The 26,104-nt window shown below is 36.1% G+C and overlaps 1 protein-coding gene across 28 annotated transcripts in view; it reads left to right on the top strand.

Annotated features, from left to right (window-relative positions):
* The window catches only part of adgrb2 (adhesion G protein-coupled receptor B2), a 328,746-nt gene that overhangs the window by 244,047 nt on the left and 58,595 nt on the right, over positions 1-26,104 (top strand). For all 28 annotated transcript variants that reach the window (XR_009267175.1, XR_009267174.1, XR_009267179.1 and 25 more), the window contains one exon: positions 13,284-13,413. Coding sequence is in view for 22 of the 28 variants with exons in the window: in XM_058752678.1 (XP_058608661.1) it covers positions 13,284-13,413 (130 nt within the window). In the remaining 6 variants the exon portion in view is untranslated. The remainder of the gene's footprint in view (positions 1-13,283; positions 13,414-26,104) is intronic.

The raw sequence follows: 26,104 nt of genomic DNA, 5'->3' as shown, positions 1-26,104 counted from the left end.
ATTTTAAAATGTTTCTCTCTGCTCGGGCAACTGCAGGATATTATGCTGGCCGTGGCTTCGTGTTTACAGTTCAATGTTTTAAATGCCCATATGTCCGTGCCATCTGTCTTCTAAAACCCTACCTCTGTTTTAATGAGAAATATGCTGCAATGAAGTCTAGAGTTAGCAAATGCACACAAATAAGTGGAGTCCATCATAATGCCCCATATACATGGAGATTTGCATTCAGCCGTGCTTCAAAAACACCATGGTATCATCTGTCAGTACATGTATTTACTAAAGAAAGTGTGCTGAGAACAATGTGGGTCATGAGATACTTGTGAGGTTGTTGTTAGATTATTTACTTATGGTCAACACTAGGACACATCTACTCTATCATACACATTTTGGAATAATAGTAAAGTCACCAAAACTATGAAGCAACATAAAGTGAAGTACCATAATGTGATGTTTTGGATACTGGTGCTCAGTATGGGGTTCTGAATTGCCCATAGTGAACCAGATTCACCAGAAAGGCTTGTTATTGCTGCTTAACTATCATTTAAACAACAACAATAACAATAACAATAACAACAACAACAACAATAATAATAATAATAAACATGATAATAAACATTAGATTATTATTATTATTATCTCTTTAAGATAGATAATAGAGAGATAATAGAGAGAGAGAGAGAGAGAGAGAGAGGAATAAGCCTTTAGATCAGCCTTTAATTTTTTTTTGTTTTGTTTTTTGTTTTGTTTTTTTAAGATCACGAGAAACATAACTTCCAAACTTAGACTTTTGACATGTAATTTAAGATACTGGCTTAATTTCTTTGGCCAGTACAGTGCAGAATTTCAGACTTCAGCTGGCATCTTTGGTGTTTCCATTACCTCTGCAGCCAGTTTACAAGTAAGTTTCCCTTGTTGGAGCGACAGAGTATTAACACATTCACAGCTACTGTAACCCTGGGTTTACTACATGCTTTAGTAACCCTGTATGGTAACATGCACATTCATTACACAGTAAGCATTCCATTTTTCCAGATTGTGGAGGCTGAGCCTGGGAATTCGACCTTGCCACTAGCAGCTCTCTCTTTTTGACCTAGAATCCTATGCTGCTCAGTGGGGCAGGGCTCATGCCAGAGGGAGTGGAGTGACAGGGTAAATAACAGGATGTTGATCCCAACAACCTTTTTCTGAGTAGGTATGGGATGGATGCTTTAATCCAGCTTCTAATCCGCACCACTGCCATCCATCACCCTTAGGCTACCACACTCCACTGCTGTGTGAAAGCATGCAGCTACTAGCCACACACACACAGGGCTCTTTTTTTACTTCAATCCGACAGAATTTAGTGGATCTTGTGTTTAGTTCAACTAAATTGGTCTTTTCAACAAAACATGCAGTTTATTTCAATCTAAAAGCAATTTTTTCAGAATGATATTATGCCATTATCCCTCCTGATGCAAAATGGATGGATATTTCCAAAAGTGATTTATTTATATTTATTTATATTGTGTTCTCTATTTTGTTAACCCACATTTAGACAATTATATTGTTCCCAGCGGGTATATTCACAATCAATCAATCATTCAAACAATCAATCAATCAATAAGCCCTTATTAATATTTCTAAAATGAAATAAACACACACTATGGGATTCGCAGTCTTTGCAAGCTGTAAATTATAATGTGAACCCCATAAAATGAAATGCATGAATAAATAAACTGTATGACCCATTGCAGTGACTTTACATACAGATAAAAAATTATCTCTTTGAAACTATAGTGAAAAATAAAACTTTCATTAATAGCTTTAAAATGAAACCTACACCCTGTGGGATGCTGAAACTAAAACTGTATTGCTGTTCATTATTATCCTGTAATGTAAAATGTTTGAAATAACTAAATAACTAAAACCATTGACATCTAGTTGATAGTCATTAATACAAATTAACATTTAGCAGCAAAGGCTGCAAACCCTACAGTTAAAATAAATTAGAAGCATCATAATGGAAATAAATACAAATAAATATGAGAAAGTCATGTTGTTTATTTATGAATTTCAATGGATTGATCATTACAACTTGATGTCAGACTTGTGCAAATGCATAAGCATCTCAAGGTTTTATTAAATAATTGGGAACTGGACCATGAATATCAATATTTTTGAATAACAGGAATGTGGATTGCTTTAAAACTTCATCGTAACCATTAAGATTGAGTCTGGCTCTGTTTCAAATGAAATGAAATTAACTGAAATTACATTGTCATAGTCTAAAATTATTATTTATTTATTTATTTTTGTAGTAAAGCATCCACCAAGACATATAATGGTTCAGACTACTATTACAATATCATGGTACACTGATGATATCTTAAGTTATACTAAGATATGAAACTGCACAGTGAAGGTGGCTTGACATGTGGCCAAGTATGACATGCTATTGAAATGAAAACACACCTCCTCCCTTTTGGCACTGAGTAGCGGAATGCTGAAATTGAATTATAAGGGTTAGTCTATCACCTTTCTCCACTTAATGCCTTGCTGGGCGATTACAATATAATGTACATTATAATGTGATTTTATAATAAATTGTATTATATTAAAATAGTATAAATTAAAATAATATTATTTCTGGTCTCTGGAGAGTCCTTGGAATAAAATAGTTGTCAATGTGTTTGTTATGGATAAGATTTTCTTGTGATTTGGCCCTGTAGTCACAGCAGTACACACATGTACATTGTACTGTAAGTATAACAACAGGTCAGGCTTAAAGCCATTGAGGGATTCTGTAGTTGTTAACATCCAATGACTGCAGGCACATGCTGAGTACATGGTTAAATCAGTACTCATGTGAGAAATTTACAATTTGCAATAAGGGCTAAGTTGTCACAAATTCCATTCTCATGTCAATTCATTTGAATATGAAAAGGTGTTGAGGAGCTGTGCAAGCTCAGGGCTGATGTAATGCACAATCACTGTTTTCAGGTTTTAAAGGTTGGTTTATTTAATATAGTCTGTTTAAAGACTATATGAAGGCCCAGTAGTCATTTGCTTGATATAAGGTGTGATATGTTTAATAGTGTGTTGCTATTTGGACATAAACACCTCCCATGCAACAGGGAGAAAAACATGAGTCTTCTCAGTGGGGTGCACCCTCAGACTCAGCTTTGAGCCACTCTCAAAAACAAAGTCATTTGTTTTATAAAATCATCACTTTCAATCTGTGTATCAGTTTCAGATTTGAAAGCTTATCTATTTTTTGATTGCAGTCAAGAGGAGTTAGTCCTCAAGAGCTGAGGTATAATTATGGCCCCAATGAAGCTTTCTTTGAAGCTCTTTTATCTGTGTTGTGATTTTTATCACACTGTTTTGCCTAACTTGCTTTTCATTTATAACTTAAATTGCCTTCTATTTTCCCAATTGTTTATACATTTAGACTTTTTATTCTGTTTGTTCGTTCTCATGGAAAAGTTGTTGCAATAAAGCACACAAAAAAAATAGAGAAGGCAGTTTGCAGATTAAAATTTTAGGTTCTAATTTATGACTCTCTGTTGAGTACCAGAATATAATTTGGATGATGGTATTCCAAATTTAAGTTTCATCTCTTGTTGCTTATGCAAACAAAGAGACATTTCCATTTCATAACAATGGATGTCATTCCTCGTCTACTCTGCCGCTATCATGTCCCTGACAAATGGTTTTGACTAATTCTCAACCCACCAGATACGGTCTCCGGTCTAACGATATGAGTATTCCGACTCATTCTACAAATGTGTGTATATGGGATGTGTCTGTCTTTCCTCAGTATTTCTAAAAAAAGACCAAACACACTAACACTGACATGTACATTACCATTCCAAACCCTCCGAGAGTTATGATATTATTAAATATTAATAATAATAGAATACATATTTATGTAGTATTAAATAGTTCCTAAACAATATGTATTTTCAATATATTTGTATACATGTTTACAAGCATACCATGCATAAAGATGTGTAAAAATGTGTATCATGCACAGAATTCAGATCATTTTCTGTATCACAGATCTGTTTCAGGTCACTGTAAAGCCACTGTATATGTTTACAGCTGGATGAAGACATTGTGAGATGTTTTTGGCATGTGATTCAGGGCAAGAGTCTGGTTTACAGACTCCTGAACTCTCTGTGCACCCGCTCATTATCTGAAAATAAGCATGGAGCTCTCTCTCTCTAACAAGGCTGTGACTCAGACTTTCTCCCACTCAATGGACTGTGGATCAGCTACTAGAACAGCTTCTGTTTTTATGACACCACGAGAAAAAATAATCACAGCAACTTAATAGTGATTCCTGGAACCATTTGGCTTACAGGGATTTTTATCTTAACGAAATATCAGGGCGGATGTGGTTCTTCCCTCCTCACTGTGATTTCGCAACCTGTGCGACCCCTGGTTGCATCCCTCCCTTCCTGTAATAAAGTGAGACACTAAGCCATAAGCATCTTATTGTTAAAATGAGCTGAACTGGGGTAATGTGGAATCCATCTCGCTGCAAGAGCTGCTTCATGCGCCATTATCTGTCTTACCATGGCTAGACCTACATCTCTACACTGGGCCACTCTCTCTCTTTATATTTGTTCCTCCCAACATAATCTTCTTCCTGCTTCCTGCTTATGTCATTACACACACATTGTGTGAGCTTTTGCGTGCTGTTCTTCAATAAGTATATTTGAGTTTGTCTGTCGCTAAAGATTCGGCGTTCTATATTTAGATTCAAAACACCTGATGCGGAAATAACCCCTTACCTCCTCTGGTGGTTTAGTGTGTGTGGCGGAAGTCGAGTCTGTGTGTGTGTTTGTTGGGGGAGTGGCTCCAGGGCAGGGGACAGTGTTAGTGTGTCAATCGAAACACTAGCAGATTTAGTCTCAGCAAGCGTCTGTCTGCTTACATATAGCATCTGTGTGGAGTTAGACTACACCACTGTGGTGAGTACATACATATTTAATGCTTTTTTACTAATGACAGCAGATAAAAAGTAGTCTAGTGAGATGATCGTGTCCAATAGAAGGGATGGTTTGTATATCAAAGCTTTTGTTGGATTTGTAAAAGTCAATTTCCATCATCCATGGAATGGAACATCCTGTTTTTAATCATGTAAATCACATTTTCCCATCCTTACTGTGAGTGTTATATGAATGAATGCATTAGTATATCAAATATAAAGAACATCTTTGACAGTTGGCTTAAATCTGATAGTCAAGATTTCTCTCTTGACAACTCTTCATATGGAAACTGTGGCATATAAAAAGATGAAGTAAGATCTGTTGAGATTTCTGTGGCTTGCTTTAGTTGACTGTGAAGTTCTTGCTCTGGTTTAACGGGCTACATCTTCATTCGTTTGATGTCGTGGGCTAATTTTAGTTCTCCACCTATTATTTGGTCAGGTCTCTTCTGTGGTCATTACTTCAGAGAATTTCATCTTGGATGTTGTTTCATGAAGCTGTGACACCAGTTGCACAGGGCCGCTAGTCGCACGCATTGCTAACCTGCCTGGAATCATTCCCATCAGAGCACCGGGAGGAAGGCTGATCTCTTTAAAGAAGCTTAACAATTATGGTCAGGAAAGCAAAGGTAAAAGGCCAATGACAAGCACTGTCCATGCATTCCGACATGATTGCATTACTGAATCAAAAGCATTGCGTGTGTTTCTACTTCTGAGGACAAGGACGTAATCTTTCATACTTGGGTGAAAACTTTACTTTCAATGCTTCAGATTCTGTGGTAGTTCAGATCTGAGGCAACATGCCCAGATGGAAAAAAAGAAAGAAAGATTGCTCATAGATAGTTTTAGTTTTGCAGGTATGTGTAAGTTTCAATGTTGTCTCAGATGTTTCTCCTAAAATCCCTTGGGCAAATTAGAATTTGTTTGACATGCAGTACAAGTATAGGGCTATTAAATCAATGTGGATAGCGTAGTCCAGATGCTTTGATCTTGGATGAATTTAATGAGAAATCCCTGACTTTTGATTTGCAGACTTTGGTGGTCTCGGGAGGAAATTCTTAGAAGCAGAAGACTTCAACAAAAGTCTCCAAAATTATATATTCTAAGCTTACTGTGCAAAATAAAATAAAATAAATAAATTCATTAGCATTTTTGCTGAACTCTTTGTTGTGCATTCCAGACAGACTGTCAGTGTGTTTATTAGTGGTGGAGATTTTTTTTGGAGACTCTTTCTGCAGGTTACATTATTATGCCAGTAGGTGGCGACAAGTGGCTTATAAGATTGATTAATTCAACCGTTTTGTTAAAAACCGCTGATTCATTCATAAATTGAGATTTAGTGAGTCATGGATTCGTCTATTCAGACATTACGTTCAAACATGCTGATTCATTCAGGAACCGCACAAGTGACTGTCTTAATGAGTGAGTCATTGAATCATTCACTCAGAGTTCATTCAAAAAAAAAATGCTTATACATTCAGAAATGAAACATAACTACTGTGTGTTGCTTGGTACTGTTATGGCTTAGTAACTATTTTCGTTTGCAGTGCAAAAACATAACCTGGCAGTATTGTGTCTAAAGTGAAAGTTTCTCAGTAATAAATTCTTGTTTACTGAACTGTCAGATAAAAGCCATGTAACGCTCGAAATCATGCATTTGTTTTTCCGGAATATCAGACAGAGCCTTGTGCCTAGAGAACTACACTTGCTCCCCCAACCAGCTCCCTTTCTTTCCTAAATTTATCAGAACTACCCTAAATATATCACTAACATTGGTTATGAATGGTTTTGCTTGTACTAAGTTTCAGAAAATTCTTCTGTTGTATAGTGAAAAGGATATGCCAGATTGAGTGTATTCCGCTTGTCATGTAATATTTCCTTTCCTTTATACCACCAGAGCTAATTATCAGTCTTTTTCTCTTTCGCTTCACTTTTACTTTCTCATTTTTCTTTCTCAGAGTGTTTTTTCCCCCCCCTGTTTTCAGCATTTTATACTCTGCATTAATTTTTAACACTCCCATAATTCTTCTCTGAACACCCTTTCACTGTAATCATATAGGGCATATTTAGCTCATAACGCAGGTGCCTATAACCAGATTAGAATTAATTGCCTTCCCGAAATAAAACTGTTCCTCACATGGATTAGCTGTCAGAATCCACGTTTAATTTGTTTGTTTAAGGCGTCTTTTCAGCCTTCACGGTAGACACGAGTCCAACTTAACCACCAACCTTTGTCAAGACGACGGTTGCTGTAATCCACCACAGCTTGATCTCTTTTACCAGTGTTTATCTCATGTTTTCATCCTGTGGTTTGAGGCAGCTCATCTTGTAGTGGATATTAAAAACAAAAGGGGACAAAGTCAATTTGGTCTGTTCTGTAATCTGATCCCCCCCAGACTACTGTCACGGCAGATCTGGTCATTTAATCAGAGACCTAAACACAAACATGGGCCGGGCCATTGATGAGGAAGGGAGCGCACTGCTGGTTCATTAAACCTATCACAGCATGTGCTAATTAAATAATGGAGCCGCACTCACATACCAAAGGGTGAAAAATGACTGCTGTGGCATTTCATTCTCCATATGTTACCCTCTTTGCCCTTGCTTTCAGTGTGTATATTTGCTTTTGTGTGTACGGCAGAGTGGCAGCATAAGAGTGAAAATGCCGGTAACACTTTATTTCGATAGTCCACTTTAGACATTCTACTAACAGTAAGTAACTTTGCAACTACATGTCAACTAGCAGTCATTAGAGTATTAGTAGACTGTCTGCTTAATAATACTTTATTTTGATGGGTCCACAACATACAACATACTGACTATGAGAAACTCTGCAAGTATGTCAGCTTATTCTACTAACCCTAAACCTACCCTACTGAGTGTTATAGTTGCAAATTAATGAGAATTAGTTGGCATGTAGTTGCAAAGTTACTTATAGTTAGTAGAATGTCTAAAGTGGACTATCAGAATAAAGTGTAACCAAAATGCCTAAGCTACTGAGAGAAAAAAACATCAAACCATATGTGAGTGTGAATTTAACTGTGAATAGAATTGTGTTGGATTTTTGCAATTTTTATTTTATTTTTTATTATTTATTTATTTTCTGGAATTAGCCCTGCTGAAATTTGGTTCATGGTACTGGTATGATTTTTTTTGGTGAAGATGTGGTTCATTGATAATCTCGGAGTCTAAAACCCCATGGTGTGTTGATATAAGGCTTACTGTATAATTGTCAGTGCTGTTTTTTTTTTTTTTTTTAAATATACTGTATTTGCAGACACAAACCTTAAGGTGCTGTCACATTAACCACTGTCTGGTGAATTTTCATCAAGTCATTTTAATAGGAATACATGCGATCTGAAATTTCTTGTGAGGACGAACAATTTCCCCATACAGAAGTTGCTTTTGCGAATTTGCCATGTTGACCAACAGAAAGCTGCTTTTTGCCTACAAAATTTGACAGAAAGTTTTCTAATATGACTGTACCTTTAAAGTCTTTCCAAAACTTTTGAACATTAGTTTTTTGTTGTTGTTTTTTTTAAAGGTACAGTTTATTAAATCCAGGTTGACCTTCTGTGTGAACATGCCTCATTCATAACATTTGTAACATGACCATTTGCCTGACTGAATATTTATGGAATTTGTGTTAATTTGTTATTTAAAAATTGTGTGTAATATTATTAGTCTATTTATATTTTTTATATATATATTGATATTTGTTGATACTGTATGGCATTTGTGTGGATTTTTTGAGACAAAAACTTTCATTAATTTACATAAATAGTTCCCCGTGGTACTGAATTGGTTAACATATTTATATAGTATGGTATTTACATAGGCCTAGTACTTCAAATTAAATTAGGAAGCCTAACCAAGGTAACTTCGTTCTATACTGGCAACCATACGGTGGCTGAGAGAGCTCAACGCGCTGCAAGTCTGCAACTTCAGAAAACACAAAATTTGTGTTGTCAAAATGATGAAGTTGCTTTCTTAATTTGCATGTGTTTTTTTTTTCTATTTGCAGTGTGTTTCTTTATTTGGTTGTGTTGTGAGCATTTGCAGCGTGTGTGTTGTAAAATCAGTGCCGATCCTAGATTTCTGGGGGCCCTACGCAAAACTGTCCGTGTTTCTCTCCGTCTCGAATCGCGCTCGCGGAAAGTGCTTGAGAAACAGTGTCTCTTCTGTGGCTTGGTATGCTTTCAACTTGTTTTTTTTTGTCTCGAGCAAGAGACAGTATGACATTCACGTTACATGATTTGATTTACGTAGAAAGGGCGAGAGCGCACCGCATTAAAAGAAATGAACATTCATGTTTTCATAACCGCTGGCCAAATAAAAAAAAAACGAAACTAAAATTAGATCATCTTTGAGAGCAAGGGGGGCCCCATGGTGTTTTGGGGGCCCTACGCAGCTTGCGTACTTTGCGTATAGGGAGGATTGGCTCTGTGTAAAACTGAGGAAGTTGTTTTCTTAATTTGCAGGTGTTTTTTATTCTATTTGCAGCGCGTTGAGCTCTCTCATCCAGCATTCAAAACAGCATCTTTCCAGCAGGTATAATCTTGTATAAAAGATAATGTCCCGAAGGGTGGTAAATGATGTTGTCCGGACTGCGTACCTGTCTCATTCTGAGAGCTCAGTAATTGGATGCTTTCTGATCTAAGCAAAGTATCTGTCTCTCCTGCCAAACAATGTTTTAGATGATCTTTCACAAAGCCCTGTATCTCTTATCTCACCTGCTCCTGTTCACCTGCTGTTGATTAATATCCCCGGGAGGTTTGCACCTGATGCTCTGTGCTTGATCCTAGCCTAACTAGAAATACCCAGAATTCCATTCACATGTCTGTCGGCTCATCTTTGTTTCTGTTGGCGTCAGAGAGACTTTGACTGGGAGTCGCCTCAGATCAGTTTCCTCTGAAGTGTCAATCTGCAGATCAAGGCTGGAGAAAGATTGCACTTACATTGCATTAGGTAGGTTTTTATTTATTGAGCACTAGCTGTGGGAGCATATGTGTTGAAGAAAAGAATGATGCATGTTTATGAGAGAGAGAGAGGAAAATGTAGACAATGCAGATGTGCTCTTGTATTGGGTCTGCGTAGGTTTCACTGTGATTTCACGAAAGTCTTGCATTTAGACCTGAATTGCTCACACTTAAAGCATTGTTTTCTTATTGATTAGCCTAAGCCCAATGAAATTTGCATGGTGCAATTCCCATCATGCAGTTGTGAGACTAGATTGTTAAGCATGCAGCAGACTACTGCAATCTGGCATACTTTACTAGACCTGTCCAGCATCACTGCACTGTGATCTAGAAGCCATAATTGACACTTTAAAATACTGAAATTGCAATCTAAATCACAAGCCTGGATAAATGCCTGATTATAACGCGTCTTTCCATCATTTGATCATCATTTGATGAATCACTGCTGACATGACGGCTTGAAAATGTACACAAATGCCTCTTTTAAGCAAAATTCCGCAGGCGGTAATAGCATAGTGTTAATTGTGCCAGGCAAATTAAAAGTGAATATAGCTCTAAATCAAGCCTAATTTGCATAGGAAGTTTGCTTTGAAAAAAAATGACATTGACTTAAACTGAAATCTGGCGTGTTAGTAAATAAGATGCAGCGTTTTAAACAGAAATATTGCACACAAAAGTGATGCAGCTATTTAGTGAGTTTGTCCTAAATTGTTTGATTAAACAATTTTGACCTTGAGGGAACATAAAATAGTCATGAATAATTACTGGAAAGAACTATTTATTTATACAGACCTTTTTTTAATTAATCTTGGGAATTCCTGTCCTAATTTGTTTATTCTTGTAATTATAAGTTGACGTTGGGTTTTATCTCTATTTTTGCCGCTTGAGTAGACTTTACTGACTCATAAACTCAGAATTGAAGATATTCATTTAATATACCTGCTTCTTTTACTCCATAAAATAAAAGTAGCAGGATAAAAATAAATGTATTTTAATAATGTACCACCTCTTCTATGTTTACTAGGGATGTAATGTTACACAACAATGACTGTTTCGGTACATACCCTTGGTTTGGTATGATTTCATACAGCGGGGAGAAAAAACAAATAAAGAAACTATGGCTTTGTCTTTAACCTCAAAAAGTCTATCAATACTGCTGCAGCTGTACTGTACTTTATAGAGATTTTTACTTCCACTATTAGATGCAAAATATTTTAGTAAAATATATATTTCAGTCAGAATTATTGCTCTATCCATTCTACTGTGCTCTGTCTGTTTAATGTGCAAATGCACATCTGCGCTCATTCGTTGAAGTCTGTGAAGTTTAACAGAGACCCTTTGTGCAGAATAGAATTTACAAATAAGGATACAACCATAAAAATGTAAATTATGCGCTGAAGAAAACTGGTCTCAAATTGTACACACATCTGGCAGGTTGCTTAAAACTATACTCTTAATATAAAGCACATTTCATATTTAGGACCATTTGGATTGTACACCTTTCCTCCAAAAACCCACTCTGTGTCCTCGGGTATCTTTCAGATGTATTCGCAACATCTGTGTGTATTGTTATATAAGTGGTATTGCCCTAGCCAAGCTCATTTAGATTCAGTAAGGCTATTTGGATATACTATAGTCAGAATTTGAAAGTCTCCAAAGGGGTCAAATACAAAAGAGAGACCTCAGTGAACTGAAAAGGCTATTACTGCTTACAATACAAATCATTGCTTGGAAGTAGATGAAATTCACTTATTCATTGTTCACTTGAGAGTTTCATCCATTGTAACTTTGTAAAGTCAACATGACAAATTGCCATTTGCTAAAGTGTTTTCTCTTGTGGAATAACATGAAGTGATGAATTGCTCACAAGAAATTTCTGAATTTTGATTTCATGTTGACTTAAGTAGGTGTCTTGCTCAAGGGCACAATGGTGATGATTCATGGACCTTTTTTTTTTTTTTTTGGGTTACTAGCAAAAAGCACAGCAATACCCTTACTGCTGGAAAAAATGACCCAACACTTGACCGGCTGTGTATAGCCTTATCCGATTTGACTAGGTGTTGAACTTGAATTTTCAGCTGTGGAAACAGAATGTTACACATACTGTATTTAATCAGTTGTGCTTTTTGTTATACACTATTTGCTGAATCCATAATTAGAAGTTCCTCTTAGTCCGACCATCTGGCCTCAGCAGTGAGTTTAATCTGAGGATCAACATGAAGCTTTACAGTTTACAGTTAACAAATGTTTTGAAACTCCCCCTCCTCCATTCCCATTATTTATTCCCTGAACTTGTGCGTATGTGGGAGTATGCTAAGTTCACATGGTCGCATTGGCAGCTTGTACGTACAAAATAAATAAATAAATAAAGCATTTAAAACAGATGATGTATATATGTGCATATATGCACTTCCATTTAAATGTTTGGGGTGGGTAAAATTATTAAATGTTTTTGAAAGAAGGATGCATTTATTTTAAGAGAAATACAGTAAAAGCATTGTAAAATATTATTACAGTTTAAAATAGCTGTTTTCTATTGTAATATGTTTTGAAATGTAGTTTGGTTTAGTGTTGGAAAAGTTTAATTTTTAACAGCCATTACTCTAGTCTTCAGTGTCACGTTTAAAAAAAATAAAACACCATATCTTATTATAATCAATGCTGAAAAAAAACAGTTGTGCTGCTTAATAGTTTTTATGCAATTTATTTAGGATTCTCTGATGAATAGAACAGCATTTATTTGAAATATGAATATTTTATAACATTATAAATGTCTTTACCATCACTCTTCATCATTTTTATGTGTCCTTCGTTAATAAAAGTAATAACTTATTGACCCCAAACTTTTGTATGGTAGTGTAAATATAGGCATACTGTAATATAAAGATGACTTGTTAATGGATAAATGAAAGAAGGATTGAACAATCAAATGATTATAATTACAGTTCAGATACAGGCAGAGATAACGTGTAAAAGGTAAGCGATGGGAATTGGAGTGCTTCTGCTAGACATTTTGAGGACATATTGAGAACACTTTGAGTAAGAGGATGATGGAAGGCACATTTGACAGCCATGAGACCCTGAAAGTGTTTATGACAAGCAGATATTTGCAGAAAGACTAGATGAATAGAGAGGACGGCCCATTATAAAAGCAAGGCCAGTGGACTTGAGGGCCGTTGTGGCTGAGAGCATTTGGAGTGGGGTTGTCATCGACTAGTTCTCATGGCACCGTACAACTCTCCTGTTCTCTCTCATGGAATGACCCAATTAATTCATTCTTTTTTTCTGTGTGTGTGTTTGTGTGTGTTGTCGTTATACCCTATCAACAGAGAGGCTGGCGAAGAAAACTGGGACGCAGAGAGCTGCCAAACGCTCCCATCGCCGGCAGTCTCCCACACCAAATGTCTGTGCAGCAAGCTGTCCACCTTTGCAGTGTTAGCGCAGAAAGCTAAAGAACCGGTGAGTGCTATCTTTACCTTTCCACACCACACTTCACCCCTCAGCATCTGCTGGGGACGGGGCCTTGCAGACCGAGACCTCTGTGAAATTTGTCTTATGCATAACATATGTTGCCATACATTGAGAATATTGTTGTCGAACATTGTTTGAAGTGTTTGGTTGCTCTCTAGAAGGTCAGTATTCCGTCTGTTCCACATATGCAAGATGTTGCAGCTAAAGAAAGATCAGAAACTATGTGTTCTTGGATAATTATTTTGTTGTAAAGATTTCTTAAAGGTAGGGGCATAACATTGTGACCGTCTGCGCTGTTGCTGTGACATTCGATGTGAACTTGCCTCCATAGTGTGAGGGTATCGTACGGAAGCAGATGGTGGAACAGGTGTTTAATATATCATGGTATGCATTATGTGTCAGGGTTTGTCTAGCTTGGGATTTCTCCCAGGTATAGTTTAAAAGCACTGATGCACAGCAATGTTGTTGTTTTTTCTGTGATTATGAATATTAATCTTAATAAAGCAGTGGTTATGAAAGAGTGAGGCGTCAAGGGAGGTGTGGGACATGATGATAAAGTAAAAACTAAAAAGAAATGCTACCGTTTCAGACCTTTCAGTAATATATATATATATATATATATAATTTTTTTTTTTTTTTTTTATATATATATATATGTATTCATCAGGGATCAGTTAAATTGCTCAAAAGTGACAATATCAACATTTAATAATGTTATAAAAATGTTTTATTAATGCATTAAAATACAAAACATTTATTTTTCAAATTTTCATACTTCATTATTTCTGTTTTCACTGTATTTTTCATCAAATAAATGCAGCCTTGATGACAAATGTAGAAAATTCCTTAGATTACACCCCTGAAATGGAAATATGAGGAACAAAAATCACAATTTCACAACTTTTTTGTCAAGTATAATTTGTGTGTGTGTGTGTGTGTGTGTTTGAGTCATGTACACATATCTCGCTTTGAGTGACAAAGTGACATTCTTTACATACTGTACATGCAATGATTTTCTGTAAAGGTGATTTTAAATAAAGTATTGTGAAAAGCACTATATAGTTAATAATGCCTTTTTCAAAATGGCATTATTATTTTAGACCAAAACGGTCTACAATATAATTTCATGGCTGGCAATTTTTTTGTGGCCATTATATATATTTTTTTATTCTGCCGCCAATAGCAAAACATTCAAATGAAAAAACCATGCTAATATAACTATTGCTTTGACATGTTCCTAAACATAAATAGTAGTAAACAGCCTCTTTAGCTTTTGTTTATTATGTTCATCTTATTTATTTTAGTACAAACTAATGTTTGGAGTCCGTTCTGAGTAGATATGTGTCAACTCTGAGAGGACTAGACACTAAGCATTGTATCTGTGATATGGCTTTTAGCTATCCAGGTTAATGACTCATGCTGCCGCTTGTTATATTGACCCTCTGCCCTCTTTTCACTTAATGGAAGTGAGAGGCCCAGCAGCTGCTCAGGCCTCGCTGTTCTAGGACTATGTGTCCTGTACATCTCTCTCTCTCTGTCTCTCTCTCTCTCTCTCTCTCTCTATATATATATATATATATATATATATCTGTCCATATCTCTATCTATATTTGTCTCTCTCGACCGTTTTCCAGTTCCCTTCCTCCCTTCCTCACAACTGCGTCACCAATGAAAGGATACTGACCCAGTTTAGTTTAGCCGAGTGTTTTTTCGTCTGAAAGCACCCCCATTAAAGTGATTGATATGCATGGCAGGCGAAGGGGATGCTGGGAGATGGAGAATAGCCCTGAGGAATGAGCAATGTGGGGCGGAGAGAGTAGAGCCAGAGGCCAGTCACAGTCACACAGGAGCTGGACCACACGCTGCTGGCTGCCATCACCACTGACACCGGCTAAAGACAGCGTGCCAGGCAGACACACACATGCAGAGAGGGAGAGAGAGCAGTGCTGCCCATCAGGCACAGTACGGCACAGGCAGGGGCATTGAGCTTTGGGTACAGGGAGGCAAGGTGGATGCAATGCCAGTTCTAAAAACTGCAGAGCTAAAAGGAATACTAAAATAAAAAGAGGGAAAAGTGGAGGACAGAATATTTTAAAGTCAGAAGTCATGTTTACTAATAGAATATAGTAATAGAAGACTAAAGTGTGTCTAGTGCTTTGAGTATGAGAAAAGCACTTTACACTCTCAGAAATAAAGGTACAAAAGCTGTCACTGGGCAGTACCTTTTCAAAAGGTACATGTTTGTACCTAAAGGGTCCATTTTGGTACCTTAAAGCTGCTGGGCCTCTCACTTCCATTAAGTGAAAAGAGGGCAGAGGGTCAATATAACAAGCGGCAGCATTAGTGCTTAAAGTGAACATATTTGAACCTAATAGGTAGAAAAGTGTACCTTTTGAAAAGGTAGCACCCCAGTGACAGCTTTTTTACCTTTATTTCTGAGAGTGTATAAACAAAAGGTATTATTTCGATGATATGAAGATATAAAGAGCTGTTGATCAAAAGTGACAGTAAATACATTTAATTTTATGTTCATTAAGGAGTCCTAAAAAAAAAAAATCTAATCAAAAGTTTCCACAAAAACATTTAGCAGCACAACTGTATTGTTAATAATAAGCAATGTTTCTTGAGCACCAAATCAACATATTAAAAAGATTACAGAAGGTTCGTGTGACACTGAAAATTCATCTTTGCCATGACAGGAATAAATTACATGATAAAAAAGGTTAAAAAAAAGGTTATTTAACTTGAATAAGTATTTTGCATCATTGTTATTATTATTAGTAGTAGTATTTTCACTCAAATAAATGCTGCCTTGGTGAGCATAAATAGTTGCCAGATTTGCCAGATAGTTAGAAAAGTACACCAGCCCAGTGTTCTTGGTAATGCTGCAGTGAAACAAATGTAAACATTTGTGCTGTTTTTTTTATTTTTATTTTTTTCCAGAATTCTTTGATGCACACACATAAATAAAAAAGTATCAAAATCTTGTAAAACTTTATGTATTTACTGTCACTTTCGATCAATTTATTGCATCTTTGCTATATATATTAGTGCTGTCAAAGGATTGATCGCGATTAATCGCATCCAAAATAAAAGTTTTTGTTTACATAATATATGTGTATGTATTGTGTATATGTATTATGTATAAATAAATACACACACATGCATGTACTGTATATATTTAAGAAAAATATGTTACGTTTATATATTAAATATATTTATGTATTGTATAATTTATATGAATATATACACGTAAATACATGTAAATATTCTCAAAATATTTGCTGTATGTGTGTGTCTTTATATATATATACATAATAAATATACACAGAACACACACATATAATATGTTAACAAAACCTTTTATTTTGGATGCGATTAATTGTTTGACAGCACTAATATATATATATATGCTATAGCAGCTCTGCAGTCGCCTCAGTAGGTGTTGAACCAGCAGCAGTCACAAACTACTATCTCAAAGGTATAGTTAAGCCGAAATTTAAAATCTCTGTCGTTCTAAACCTGTACGACTTTTTCTTTTTTGAGAAATGTATCTTGAAAAACGTCAAAATATAGTGTAGAAGGAAAGTCATAAACATAGTCATGCCATCCTATTAAGCCTGCACCATTTAATGTTGTGGATTGTCCATATGTGATGATCATTTTACATTGTACTACAGTGTAAAAAGTGAAAGTTGACTTAACTTAAAAAAATTGAGGAAACCCTTTGCCTTAAAATTATTAAGTACATAATAATTAAAAAAAAAAAAGAGTTACGTGAACTTGTTCAACAATTCAGTTAACTTATTTTTTTTAATTATCATTTACTTAAAAATTTTAAGGCAACGTGTTTCCTCAATTTTTTTTAAGTTAAGTCAACTTATCACTTTTTACAGTGTACCAAATTCTTTTATTATGCTTATTCATTTTATAATGGTTTTCTGTAGTAAAGTTTTTTAAAATGCATGTCATACATTTTGCAAGTCACTGTTCTTAAAATATGCTGTGCCATTTCTGAATACGTTGCTTCCTCAGAGAATAGAAGAGTGACAAGCAGAAATAAAATTGTAATTGACGGCTCATATCTGTCACCCAGACCTAAAGCTGTAGGTCAATGCTTCCTAATCTACATTTATCAATTTTTGCCCCTCATTATGACGTCAGTGCCTGGCTATTGGCTTTTGCAGGAGTGCCTGGTGACATTTGGAAGTACAGAGTAAACGACACTATTAGCAAACATTCTCCACCCATTAGCCTGACTCTGCATGGGTCATCACATCTCCATCAGAGATTTTAATGTTCTCCAGCAGCTTCACACTGTATAAAAAAAACATCCTTCAACCAGACACTGTTGCTGTGTTCCAAAATATAGTGCCCTGTCTATCTAGGCGGCATTTTTAGGCCTTATAAATGCACTTTAAATGCACAAGATGTATACAAATGTAGTTTTTAAAACTGTGATTACTTCTAAGACACCTCTATTTGACAAAAAACATCTATTTTTCACACAATGCCAGAATGCATTGCAGATACTTTGAGGGAAATGTTTTTCATTGAGTTCTAAAAGATGTTAATAGAAAATCAAATTTAGGTATGTGTGCTTGTGCTTGTTGCACATTGTCATTATAGCAACATGCTAACCACAAATTCTACTGTTAATCAAGTATCTTTTCCACTTCAAGGAAGGAGAGCTACTTGTGTGCCGTTTGAGTGACCATAATGATGGAAAATGTTTCAAATCAGTCATATTTGAGGTTCTCTTTTGGTTAAAAGGCAGGATTCTGCCTATGTAGACATCAAAACAGCTCACTTTCAGAAACAGAGCTAATTTGTTTTCTTCCTTTTTTTTAATCTGTAAACCTCAGATGGAAAAGTTCTGAATAGGGCCCTGTGAAGTACAATAGCTGCTCTGACAGATATCCAGTGGTCTGAACACATTCATCTTGTTTTGCTCTGAGCTCTCTGCCCTCCCAAGGCTCTGGTATCTTCTCAGTATTACAGATCAAGTCTGCTTTTGGGCTTTGTAGTTGAGAACTAGAGGAGAGTCAGACGTGATGGAAACTGCATTTCAATTATACTGTCTTAGGAACTTGTTAAAGGGATGTTTTGGCGTTTTGTTGAGCGACTGTAGTGTGAGTGACTTGTGAATCAGTGTTAGAGTCTCCAGAAGAGAGCAAAGATAGTACACTTTAGCCCCTGATCGTGTTGTGTGGTATACACGGTACCAGGAAGAGCAACAGAGAGTGAAAATCATAAGTGTCATACTTTTTGACATGATACAATAGCATAAACTTGCTTTAAAAGACACAAGGTCTTGCCTGTAAATACTGAAAATGAAGAATAGTACTGAATATAATTTTTGGGTTACACTTTAGTATTGGGACCAATTCTCACTATTAACTAGTTGCTTATTAGCATGCCTATTATTAACACATTGTTTTAATATAATATGTTTATATTATAATAATAACATTTTGTTATGTATTATAATAATTGTTTTTGTTGTTGTTTGTATAAACTGTCAGGAATAAACACAAAACAATAACAGCCCATTGCTGTTATTATTATTGTTGTTGTTGTTGTCATTATTGTGTGTGTGTGTGTAAACCGTCAAAAATAAACATGTTTAAACATAGCAATCCTTAACCTTCCAAAAAAAATGAGTGGTATCAAGGTACTTTTTGGTTTTGCGATAGCTTAGTGGGTATCTTATCTTGAGACATAACTAAGATACCGTGACTGTTCTAGCCCCTGTCATCAAGACTATTCGTAGGAAGAGGGAAAGATAAAATGTTTAATAGCAAATAAGACAGCGATACACGGATGGATTAGCCTTCATGTTTAATCGAGAGGAGAGGGAGGGTGAAAATTGGCATAAGCTTCTGTCATTATAGGCCATCTTTAGTATAGCTGCTATCACCCACTGATCCTGTTTATCCCCTGCTGTCTTTCCCAAAGAGCGAAACACTGCTATTTACCAGTGTTAGAGGTCCGTTTTATTTAAAACAGAGCTTTTATTTATGCCAGTGCCTCTTTTCTTATATGCAGTGACTATGAGCTCAAAGGCTTCCTATGGTTATCATTTTAGCCTCATAGTATGCATAATAACTCTGTGCGGATCAGTTACTCAGTGATGGATGATGAGAGTTGTTGGCACATGGAAGATAGCGGCTTCTTTAGGCCATAACAATTTGTCGCCTGTCAGTTTTCCCATGCAACTGATTCATCGTCACACAGGATTAGACTAGAGGCACTCAAGCGCACACGAAGACACACATGACGGAGCACGCTAAGATCCGGTGTTAGTACCCACTTTAGCACAGACACACACATGCGCCCATTTTGAACAAGTTGGCCTACCTGCCCTGCATACTAAGATTCTCGCTGTCTGGTTGGATGAAGGACGGAAGTCTTTCTCTTGGTATCAGGGAATCTCTATAGCATTGCAATCTGCCTCAGGCTTGTTGACCAATCTTCTTAGCCCTGTATACAGACAAACAGAAGCACAGATAAATACGTATATTGTCGAGATAAACATTATGTCTGCAGGTTATCCGTTCCACGTGATGTAACATTAACCGTCCCGTAAGACACTGATTTGTAAGGCTGTTCAGGGGTGGTAGATGCATGGTTTTCATAGGGTCTTGTCTATCTCACCCTATCTATGTTTTGTTCTTTTGCACGTATTGTCAAAGAAGGCATGCAGAGCTATTTGAATTGCAAAAATAAGTGTCTTTTTTGGTGTACGGTTCTTAAAAAAATAAAAAAATAGCTCTAAAGGTCAGCTGATGTCACTGAAACGGCAGAGTTTGTTGAAACAGTTTTTACAGTGTTTGCAAGGAAGAACCGTATTGATGTTCCTCAAACATTTTTTTTTTCTTTCTGTAATTTTATGCAATTAATTCAGCTCAAACCGTTTAACATGCTGACTCTGTTCCAACTATCTTTTGCAGATAACTTCAGCCTAAGGTGTGCTGTAGTTATTTTTGGTTTTTATGAACTCTAAGAAATTAAAATGTGAAAAAAATTCCCTTTGATGTACATTATTAGAATGTTCACCATTCAAATTTGAATCGTGATTGTATTTGCATTTTGAATTTTAATCGGTCTTCTATCCTGCAATTATTTGCATACTAAATAGTAACTGGTCATCTTTCGCCTTCACACTGCAAAGAAGCAGTGTTCTTATAGTATTTTATATACTTATATATACTTATAATATACTTATTTTTTAAATAGTTTTTATATATTCCAGTTTAGTTTTCATTTTAGCTTAATGTTTAGCACTTTTGTAATATTATTTAGATTCAATTTATTTTTATATAATATTTAGTTTTTATTTATTTGCACTTAATACAGTAACCTTATTTCAGGTAGATGCCAAGGCAATATTTCTAATTTTCATTTATTTAAAATTTTCCATCTAGTATTATATTTGATTTTATTTCATCTATATTTCAATTAACACACACAAAAAAAATGTTTTATATGTTTATTTTTTTATGCAGAACTAAAACACTTTCACTGTCTTCTGCTGCCAGAATTGGTAGTTCCTTTAGGAAATTCAAATCTAGTTGTATTTGTTACATTAGTATAATGCTGATTCATCTTGTACAAGATATTAATGAATATGACCACTAATTAATTACTACAAGATTTGAGCCCTCAACCTTTTGATTACCATCCCAGATTTGTATCCATTAGACTCCAAAGAGACGAATGAACTAAAACATGAGGAGTTCTGCCAACAGCACCAAAGAGGTAAATGCTAATAAATGCGCAGTCTCTCGCAGTGAAATGCTCAGTCTCCGCTGTGACACCGGCACAATTGCTAAGACGCTAGCCACGTTTCTCATTAGCACACAGCCTAGTGTAAGTCCCCGCTGAGGTGATCCGATTCCTCACACAGTAATAAGCATATCTGCTCTCCTGAGTGATACACGTCCCAGCTCATTTTTGTTAGGAGAACTGTCCCTTCTTGCATGTTCATTTAATTCCCAATTACAGGATGTAAACCACTTTATTCTACAGCAATTCTTCGTATAATGTAGTGCTAACCGCTTAGCGACACCCAAGCAAGCTCGTGGGTCGTCCTGGTTTGGGAAGCTCCTGGTAGCTTTGGAGGCTGATGATTGATCAGCGCCCTGTTTTGGGCTTTAGACTCCCTGACAAACAGTCCCGCCACTCTGCGATTCTCTCCCGACTTCAAAGATAACAAGTGTCCAGGGAACTTGAAGGATAGCGTTAGCATCTCTCCTGACGTGGATGTGTACTGGGCGAATCAGGTGGAGCTTTGTGGCAAGCATCCAAACAGTGGATCGAGGTTTTGTCTCGAAGGTCTTAGATGAGGGAACGATACGCCTCGGAGAGTTTCAACTGTTTGATTAATACCAAGTCTGACTAAGTTCGTGTTAGGTTTTTCTTGTTTTCCCTCGTCCTCGCTCCCTGGTTCCGCTAAGTGCGTTTCTTATTGTCATAATGAGTTATTGCGGAGCGAGAAGGAACGGGAAGAGAAGCGATCAGGGATAAATGGTGGCTGTGCAGCACGTGAGGCTGGAGAAGTAGGTTAAAGTGCCTTGGCTGAAAATAGACATGACTCCTATTTGCTGAGGAGCTTCACTCTGCTCTAGGGTGTGCTGGGATAGTAATTCCTGTAATTCCCTATGTAATTTGCGTGCCGTCTATGGCTCTCAGAGCCAATGGGAGCTGTGGCATATGCGTTTTTAGGACACGTCTTATGGTACGGCTGCTTAGGGCTGCAGGCCCGTGAATGGGAACAGGTTCCACCTCAGCAGGTTCTCTGTGGACATGGCAGATGATCATATTACCCCTCAATGGGCGACATTTGTGATTAAATCTCACCCCATATCACCAGAATGATGGAGTGAGATTGAAAGTGAGCTTTTGAGAGACAAGTAGGACCAGTTTAGAGTTAAAAAGATTAGGGAATGTTTGGAAAGCAAAATTATTCGGCCTGAAAATAGCAAGAAAAGCTCTTTCAGAATAAGTGAAAAGACGAATAAATTGCACCAAACAATGAGGTGACCCGATCAAATAGAGGTGCGCACTAATGCAGCAAACATGTTGGCAGTGTGGAAACATTTAAAAGTGTCAGAGAAAGACACAAAAATCATTTAGGCTATAAAAGCACCAACAGCAAGAGACTGCTTAGCAGTGCATCGCATGTCTTCGATGAGAAGAAGGGTGGTAGTTGCTGGTTACTGTATGATGATTGAAATCACAAAATGGCCTTAAACAATTGGCAAATAAACTGCAGAATGTTATGTTTTCTAATATACGCATGTATTCAAACAGCACTGCATGAGCTCGCGGTGCTATCTGCTTGTTAGCCAGGGTGTCCAAAGTGTGAGGAAAATAAGTCTCTCCTGCTCAGCAAGGCTGCATTTATTTGTACAGTAAATACATGACTGATTCAAGAAGGGAATATCAAAAATGACCAAAAATATTGTTTTACTAACTTATTAATTTTAAGTTAAATTGTGCTTTACTGGTATAGTGTCTGCTAGAATTACCAAAAAAAAAAAAAAATGTTCAGTGTAAATTTTTTAATTGTTGTTTTGTAATTGATTTTTTTTTTTTTTTTTTTAAAAGCTAGACAAAACAGCAAAAAGCACATTTTGGCTATTTAATTTATGCAATGGTGAAAAAAATTGGCAAAATATATGGGGGAAAAAATGCGAAAAACCGTGTTCGGCCTTCGGCCCAGTGTTTCATTTTGTTTGGCTTTGGCCAATAATTTTAATTTCAGCGCATCCCTAAAAAAGAAGGAGGCTGATTTCTTGTGTGTGGGTATTATGAAGAAGCATTCGTTTGATGTTTAGTGCCTTGAGTAAATGATCTGATTGAACTGTTACTATATTTTAAATGTGACATTTTGTGATGTGATAAAACTCAAACAAAATGAAGTGAACAAAGCAGCCTGGTATCTTGTATGACTGCAGTTGATAAATAGTCCAGCCACTTTATTTTCTGTTTGTCTGAAATTAAATTAAAGGTTACACTTTATTTTGATGGTCTCCTTTATGCATTCTGTTGACTTTGCAGACATGTTGACTAACTCTAATTCTATTATTAGTAGAATATTAGTATGGACTGTTAGATTAGGGTTAAGGTTAGTAAAATCAGTCGGCATCATAGTTACGTATAGTCAATAGAATATCTGTTGAGGGACCATCAAAATACAGTGGTGCCTCAAAAGATTTTCTTTATGATTATCATATGTATTTATAATTTGGTTTGATATATTTAATATTTTCAGCGTGTTATGTCAATAACTGCTAATATAAATCATATTTTGTTTCTGAACTAATGTACACACTACTGTTCAAAACTTTGGGGTCAATAAGATTTTTTGTTGTTATTTTTGTTTTTGAATTTTGTCTTTTATGCTCATTAAGGCTGTATTTATTTAATCAAAAAGACCGTAAAAACAGTAATATTGTGAAATATTATACATTTTATTCCTGTGATTGCAAATCTGCATTTTCATCAGCAATTACTCAAGTTTTTAGTGTCACATGATCCTTCTGAAATCATTCTAAAATGCTGATTTGCTGCTTAAGAAACATTTCTTATTATTATCAATGCTGAAAACATTTGTGCTTCTTAATATTTTTGAGGCATTTTTTTCAGGATTCTTTGATGAATAGAAAGTTCAAAAGAACAGCATTTATTTGAAATAAAATAATTTTTTAACATTATAAATGTAGTGTAGATTGACTCATGCTGTTGCAGAAGTCAGTATACTAGGAGCAGCTTCTCATCCTGAGTAATCCAGTATAGAGCAATAATACTGTTTTTTTTTTTTTTCTTCAGTGTGTTTAAAAAAAAAAAACAGTTATATCTCTTTTGTACATGAGACTCTTCCTTTCCGTTCATTAATTTTGGTTGTTTATATGCTGTAGTCACTTCATGTTTTGTAGCGTTCACACATCTGTTGGAGATGTGGTGGTGAATTGGAAATTAGGCCTCTTCTAAAGTTGCCAAAGAAAGAATACTTTTTCTCTCTCTTTCTGTTTCACTCATTTTTATGGAGCGCTACAGTGACCTCATACAATTTCAGCAGCCTTGGTTACAAAAGTGTTTTTCTAAATCATTTTTCTTAAATAAAGAGTTCAGAGCCATGAACAAAACCAGCCAGTTCTGAGATGAATCACAGCAATACAGACTTTGATGTGACGCATAAAAATCAAAATGTGAAAATTGACTCTGGAGGCAATGAACTGTGCATCCCATGTATCCTTGGAAATGACATAATCGCATGAAAAACAATGGTACATTATGAAAATATTGATTTTGAGTATAAAAAATTATGTATTTGAACTTTATTGCAAAATATATGAATATTGATGAATATATAAACAGTTTAGAGTGTAGGGAGTTTATTTTTACTGGGATTTTGGCTATTAAAAACAATTTTTTTTTTTTTTTTTTTTTTTTTTTTATAAAGTTGCAATCACACTGATGCATAGCAGTTACCCATACAATATTGGGGTTGGTAAGATTAGCTTTTATTTTATATTTAATTTAATTTTGTTTTATTTTTAAAGCTTTTATTTAGCAAAAATAAAATTGATCAAAAGTGATAGTAAAGACACTTATGATGCTACAAAGATTTCTATTTCAAATAAATTGTTCTTTTGAACTTTCTATTCATCAAAGAATTAGAACTTTTGAGCCTTTTCTGTAGAGAAAATGAATGTGATTTTTGCTCTCAACACACAGCTGTTGTGCTGTATCCTCACAGAGGCTGATATTCTGTACACACACCCCTAGCGCTTCAGTGTTTTCAGTTTCACATTAGGAGCAATCCTCCCATCTACTCTGCCAATGGCATTTCTGTGAGAAAGACAACATCTATAGTCATTTTTCAGGCTGCTGGCATACTAAAATGGTTGAAATTGCCAAACCAAAGTCGGCAGAGGTATAATGTTGGCAATTAATATGCCAGGGACAATAGGCTAAGCAAAAGATGAGAGTGAAGGTTGGCAGCACCTTTCCCAATGCCACCTGTTACACCTGCACCTGCAAGTTTCAATAAAAACACTGCTATACCTCCACCCGCTCTGAGCTCTCTCCCGTTCTCTAAGCTGTTTTATCGCCTCTTTTTCCCTTGCCTACCTTTCCTTTGCCCATAAACACACTCACAGGTTTACAGAGAACAGATGTGCACACATAGATACACACAGTATGCTCTGTTGGAAGGCCAACGCCACAGCCCACACACAAGCTTTAGGGATCTTTGTTCGCAAAGGCTGTTTAGTCATAAATGCTTTGTGTGGAAGCCTGACCGGTCCACACCAGGAGGCCAATTGAGCTGTAAGTGTATGAATGAGGACTTCATATTCAAGCCAATTCACAGCTTGTTCTAAACAGCTGCAAGCTTTACAAATGCAAACCTGTGGCCATTTCACAGGCTCTCCTACAGAACATTCTTCGCCATGGCTTTTTAAATCCATCATGTCAAGTGTTTTAGTCACAGAGAAGAGCTGATTCTAGTAAGGCCTGACTGAAAATCAAAAGATTAGTGTTTTTAATGGCAAGGCTACATAAAGAGAGGGTTTAACTATAGAAACAGACCCGTGGAGTGTCATGGCACCGGAGAGACATAGATTGTTGCATGTCGACCCACGCTGGTCATTTCACCAATATTTATGTC

This window comes from Onychostoma macrolepis, chromosome 19, assembly GCF_012432095.1.
Source record: "Onychostoma macrolepis isolate SWU-2019 chromosome 19, ASM1243209v1, whole genome shotgun sequence".
Classification (NCBI taxonomy): Eukaryota; Metazoa; Chordata; class Actinopteri; order Cypriniformes; family Cyprinidae; genus Onychostoma; species Onychostoma macrolepis.
The sequence above is the reverse complement of the archived record's forward strand: the minus strand, read 5'-3'. Positions and strand labels throughout refer to the sequence as shown.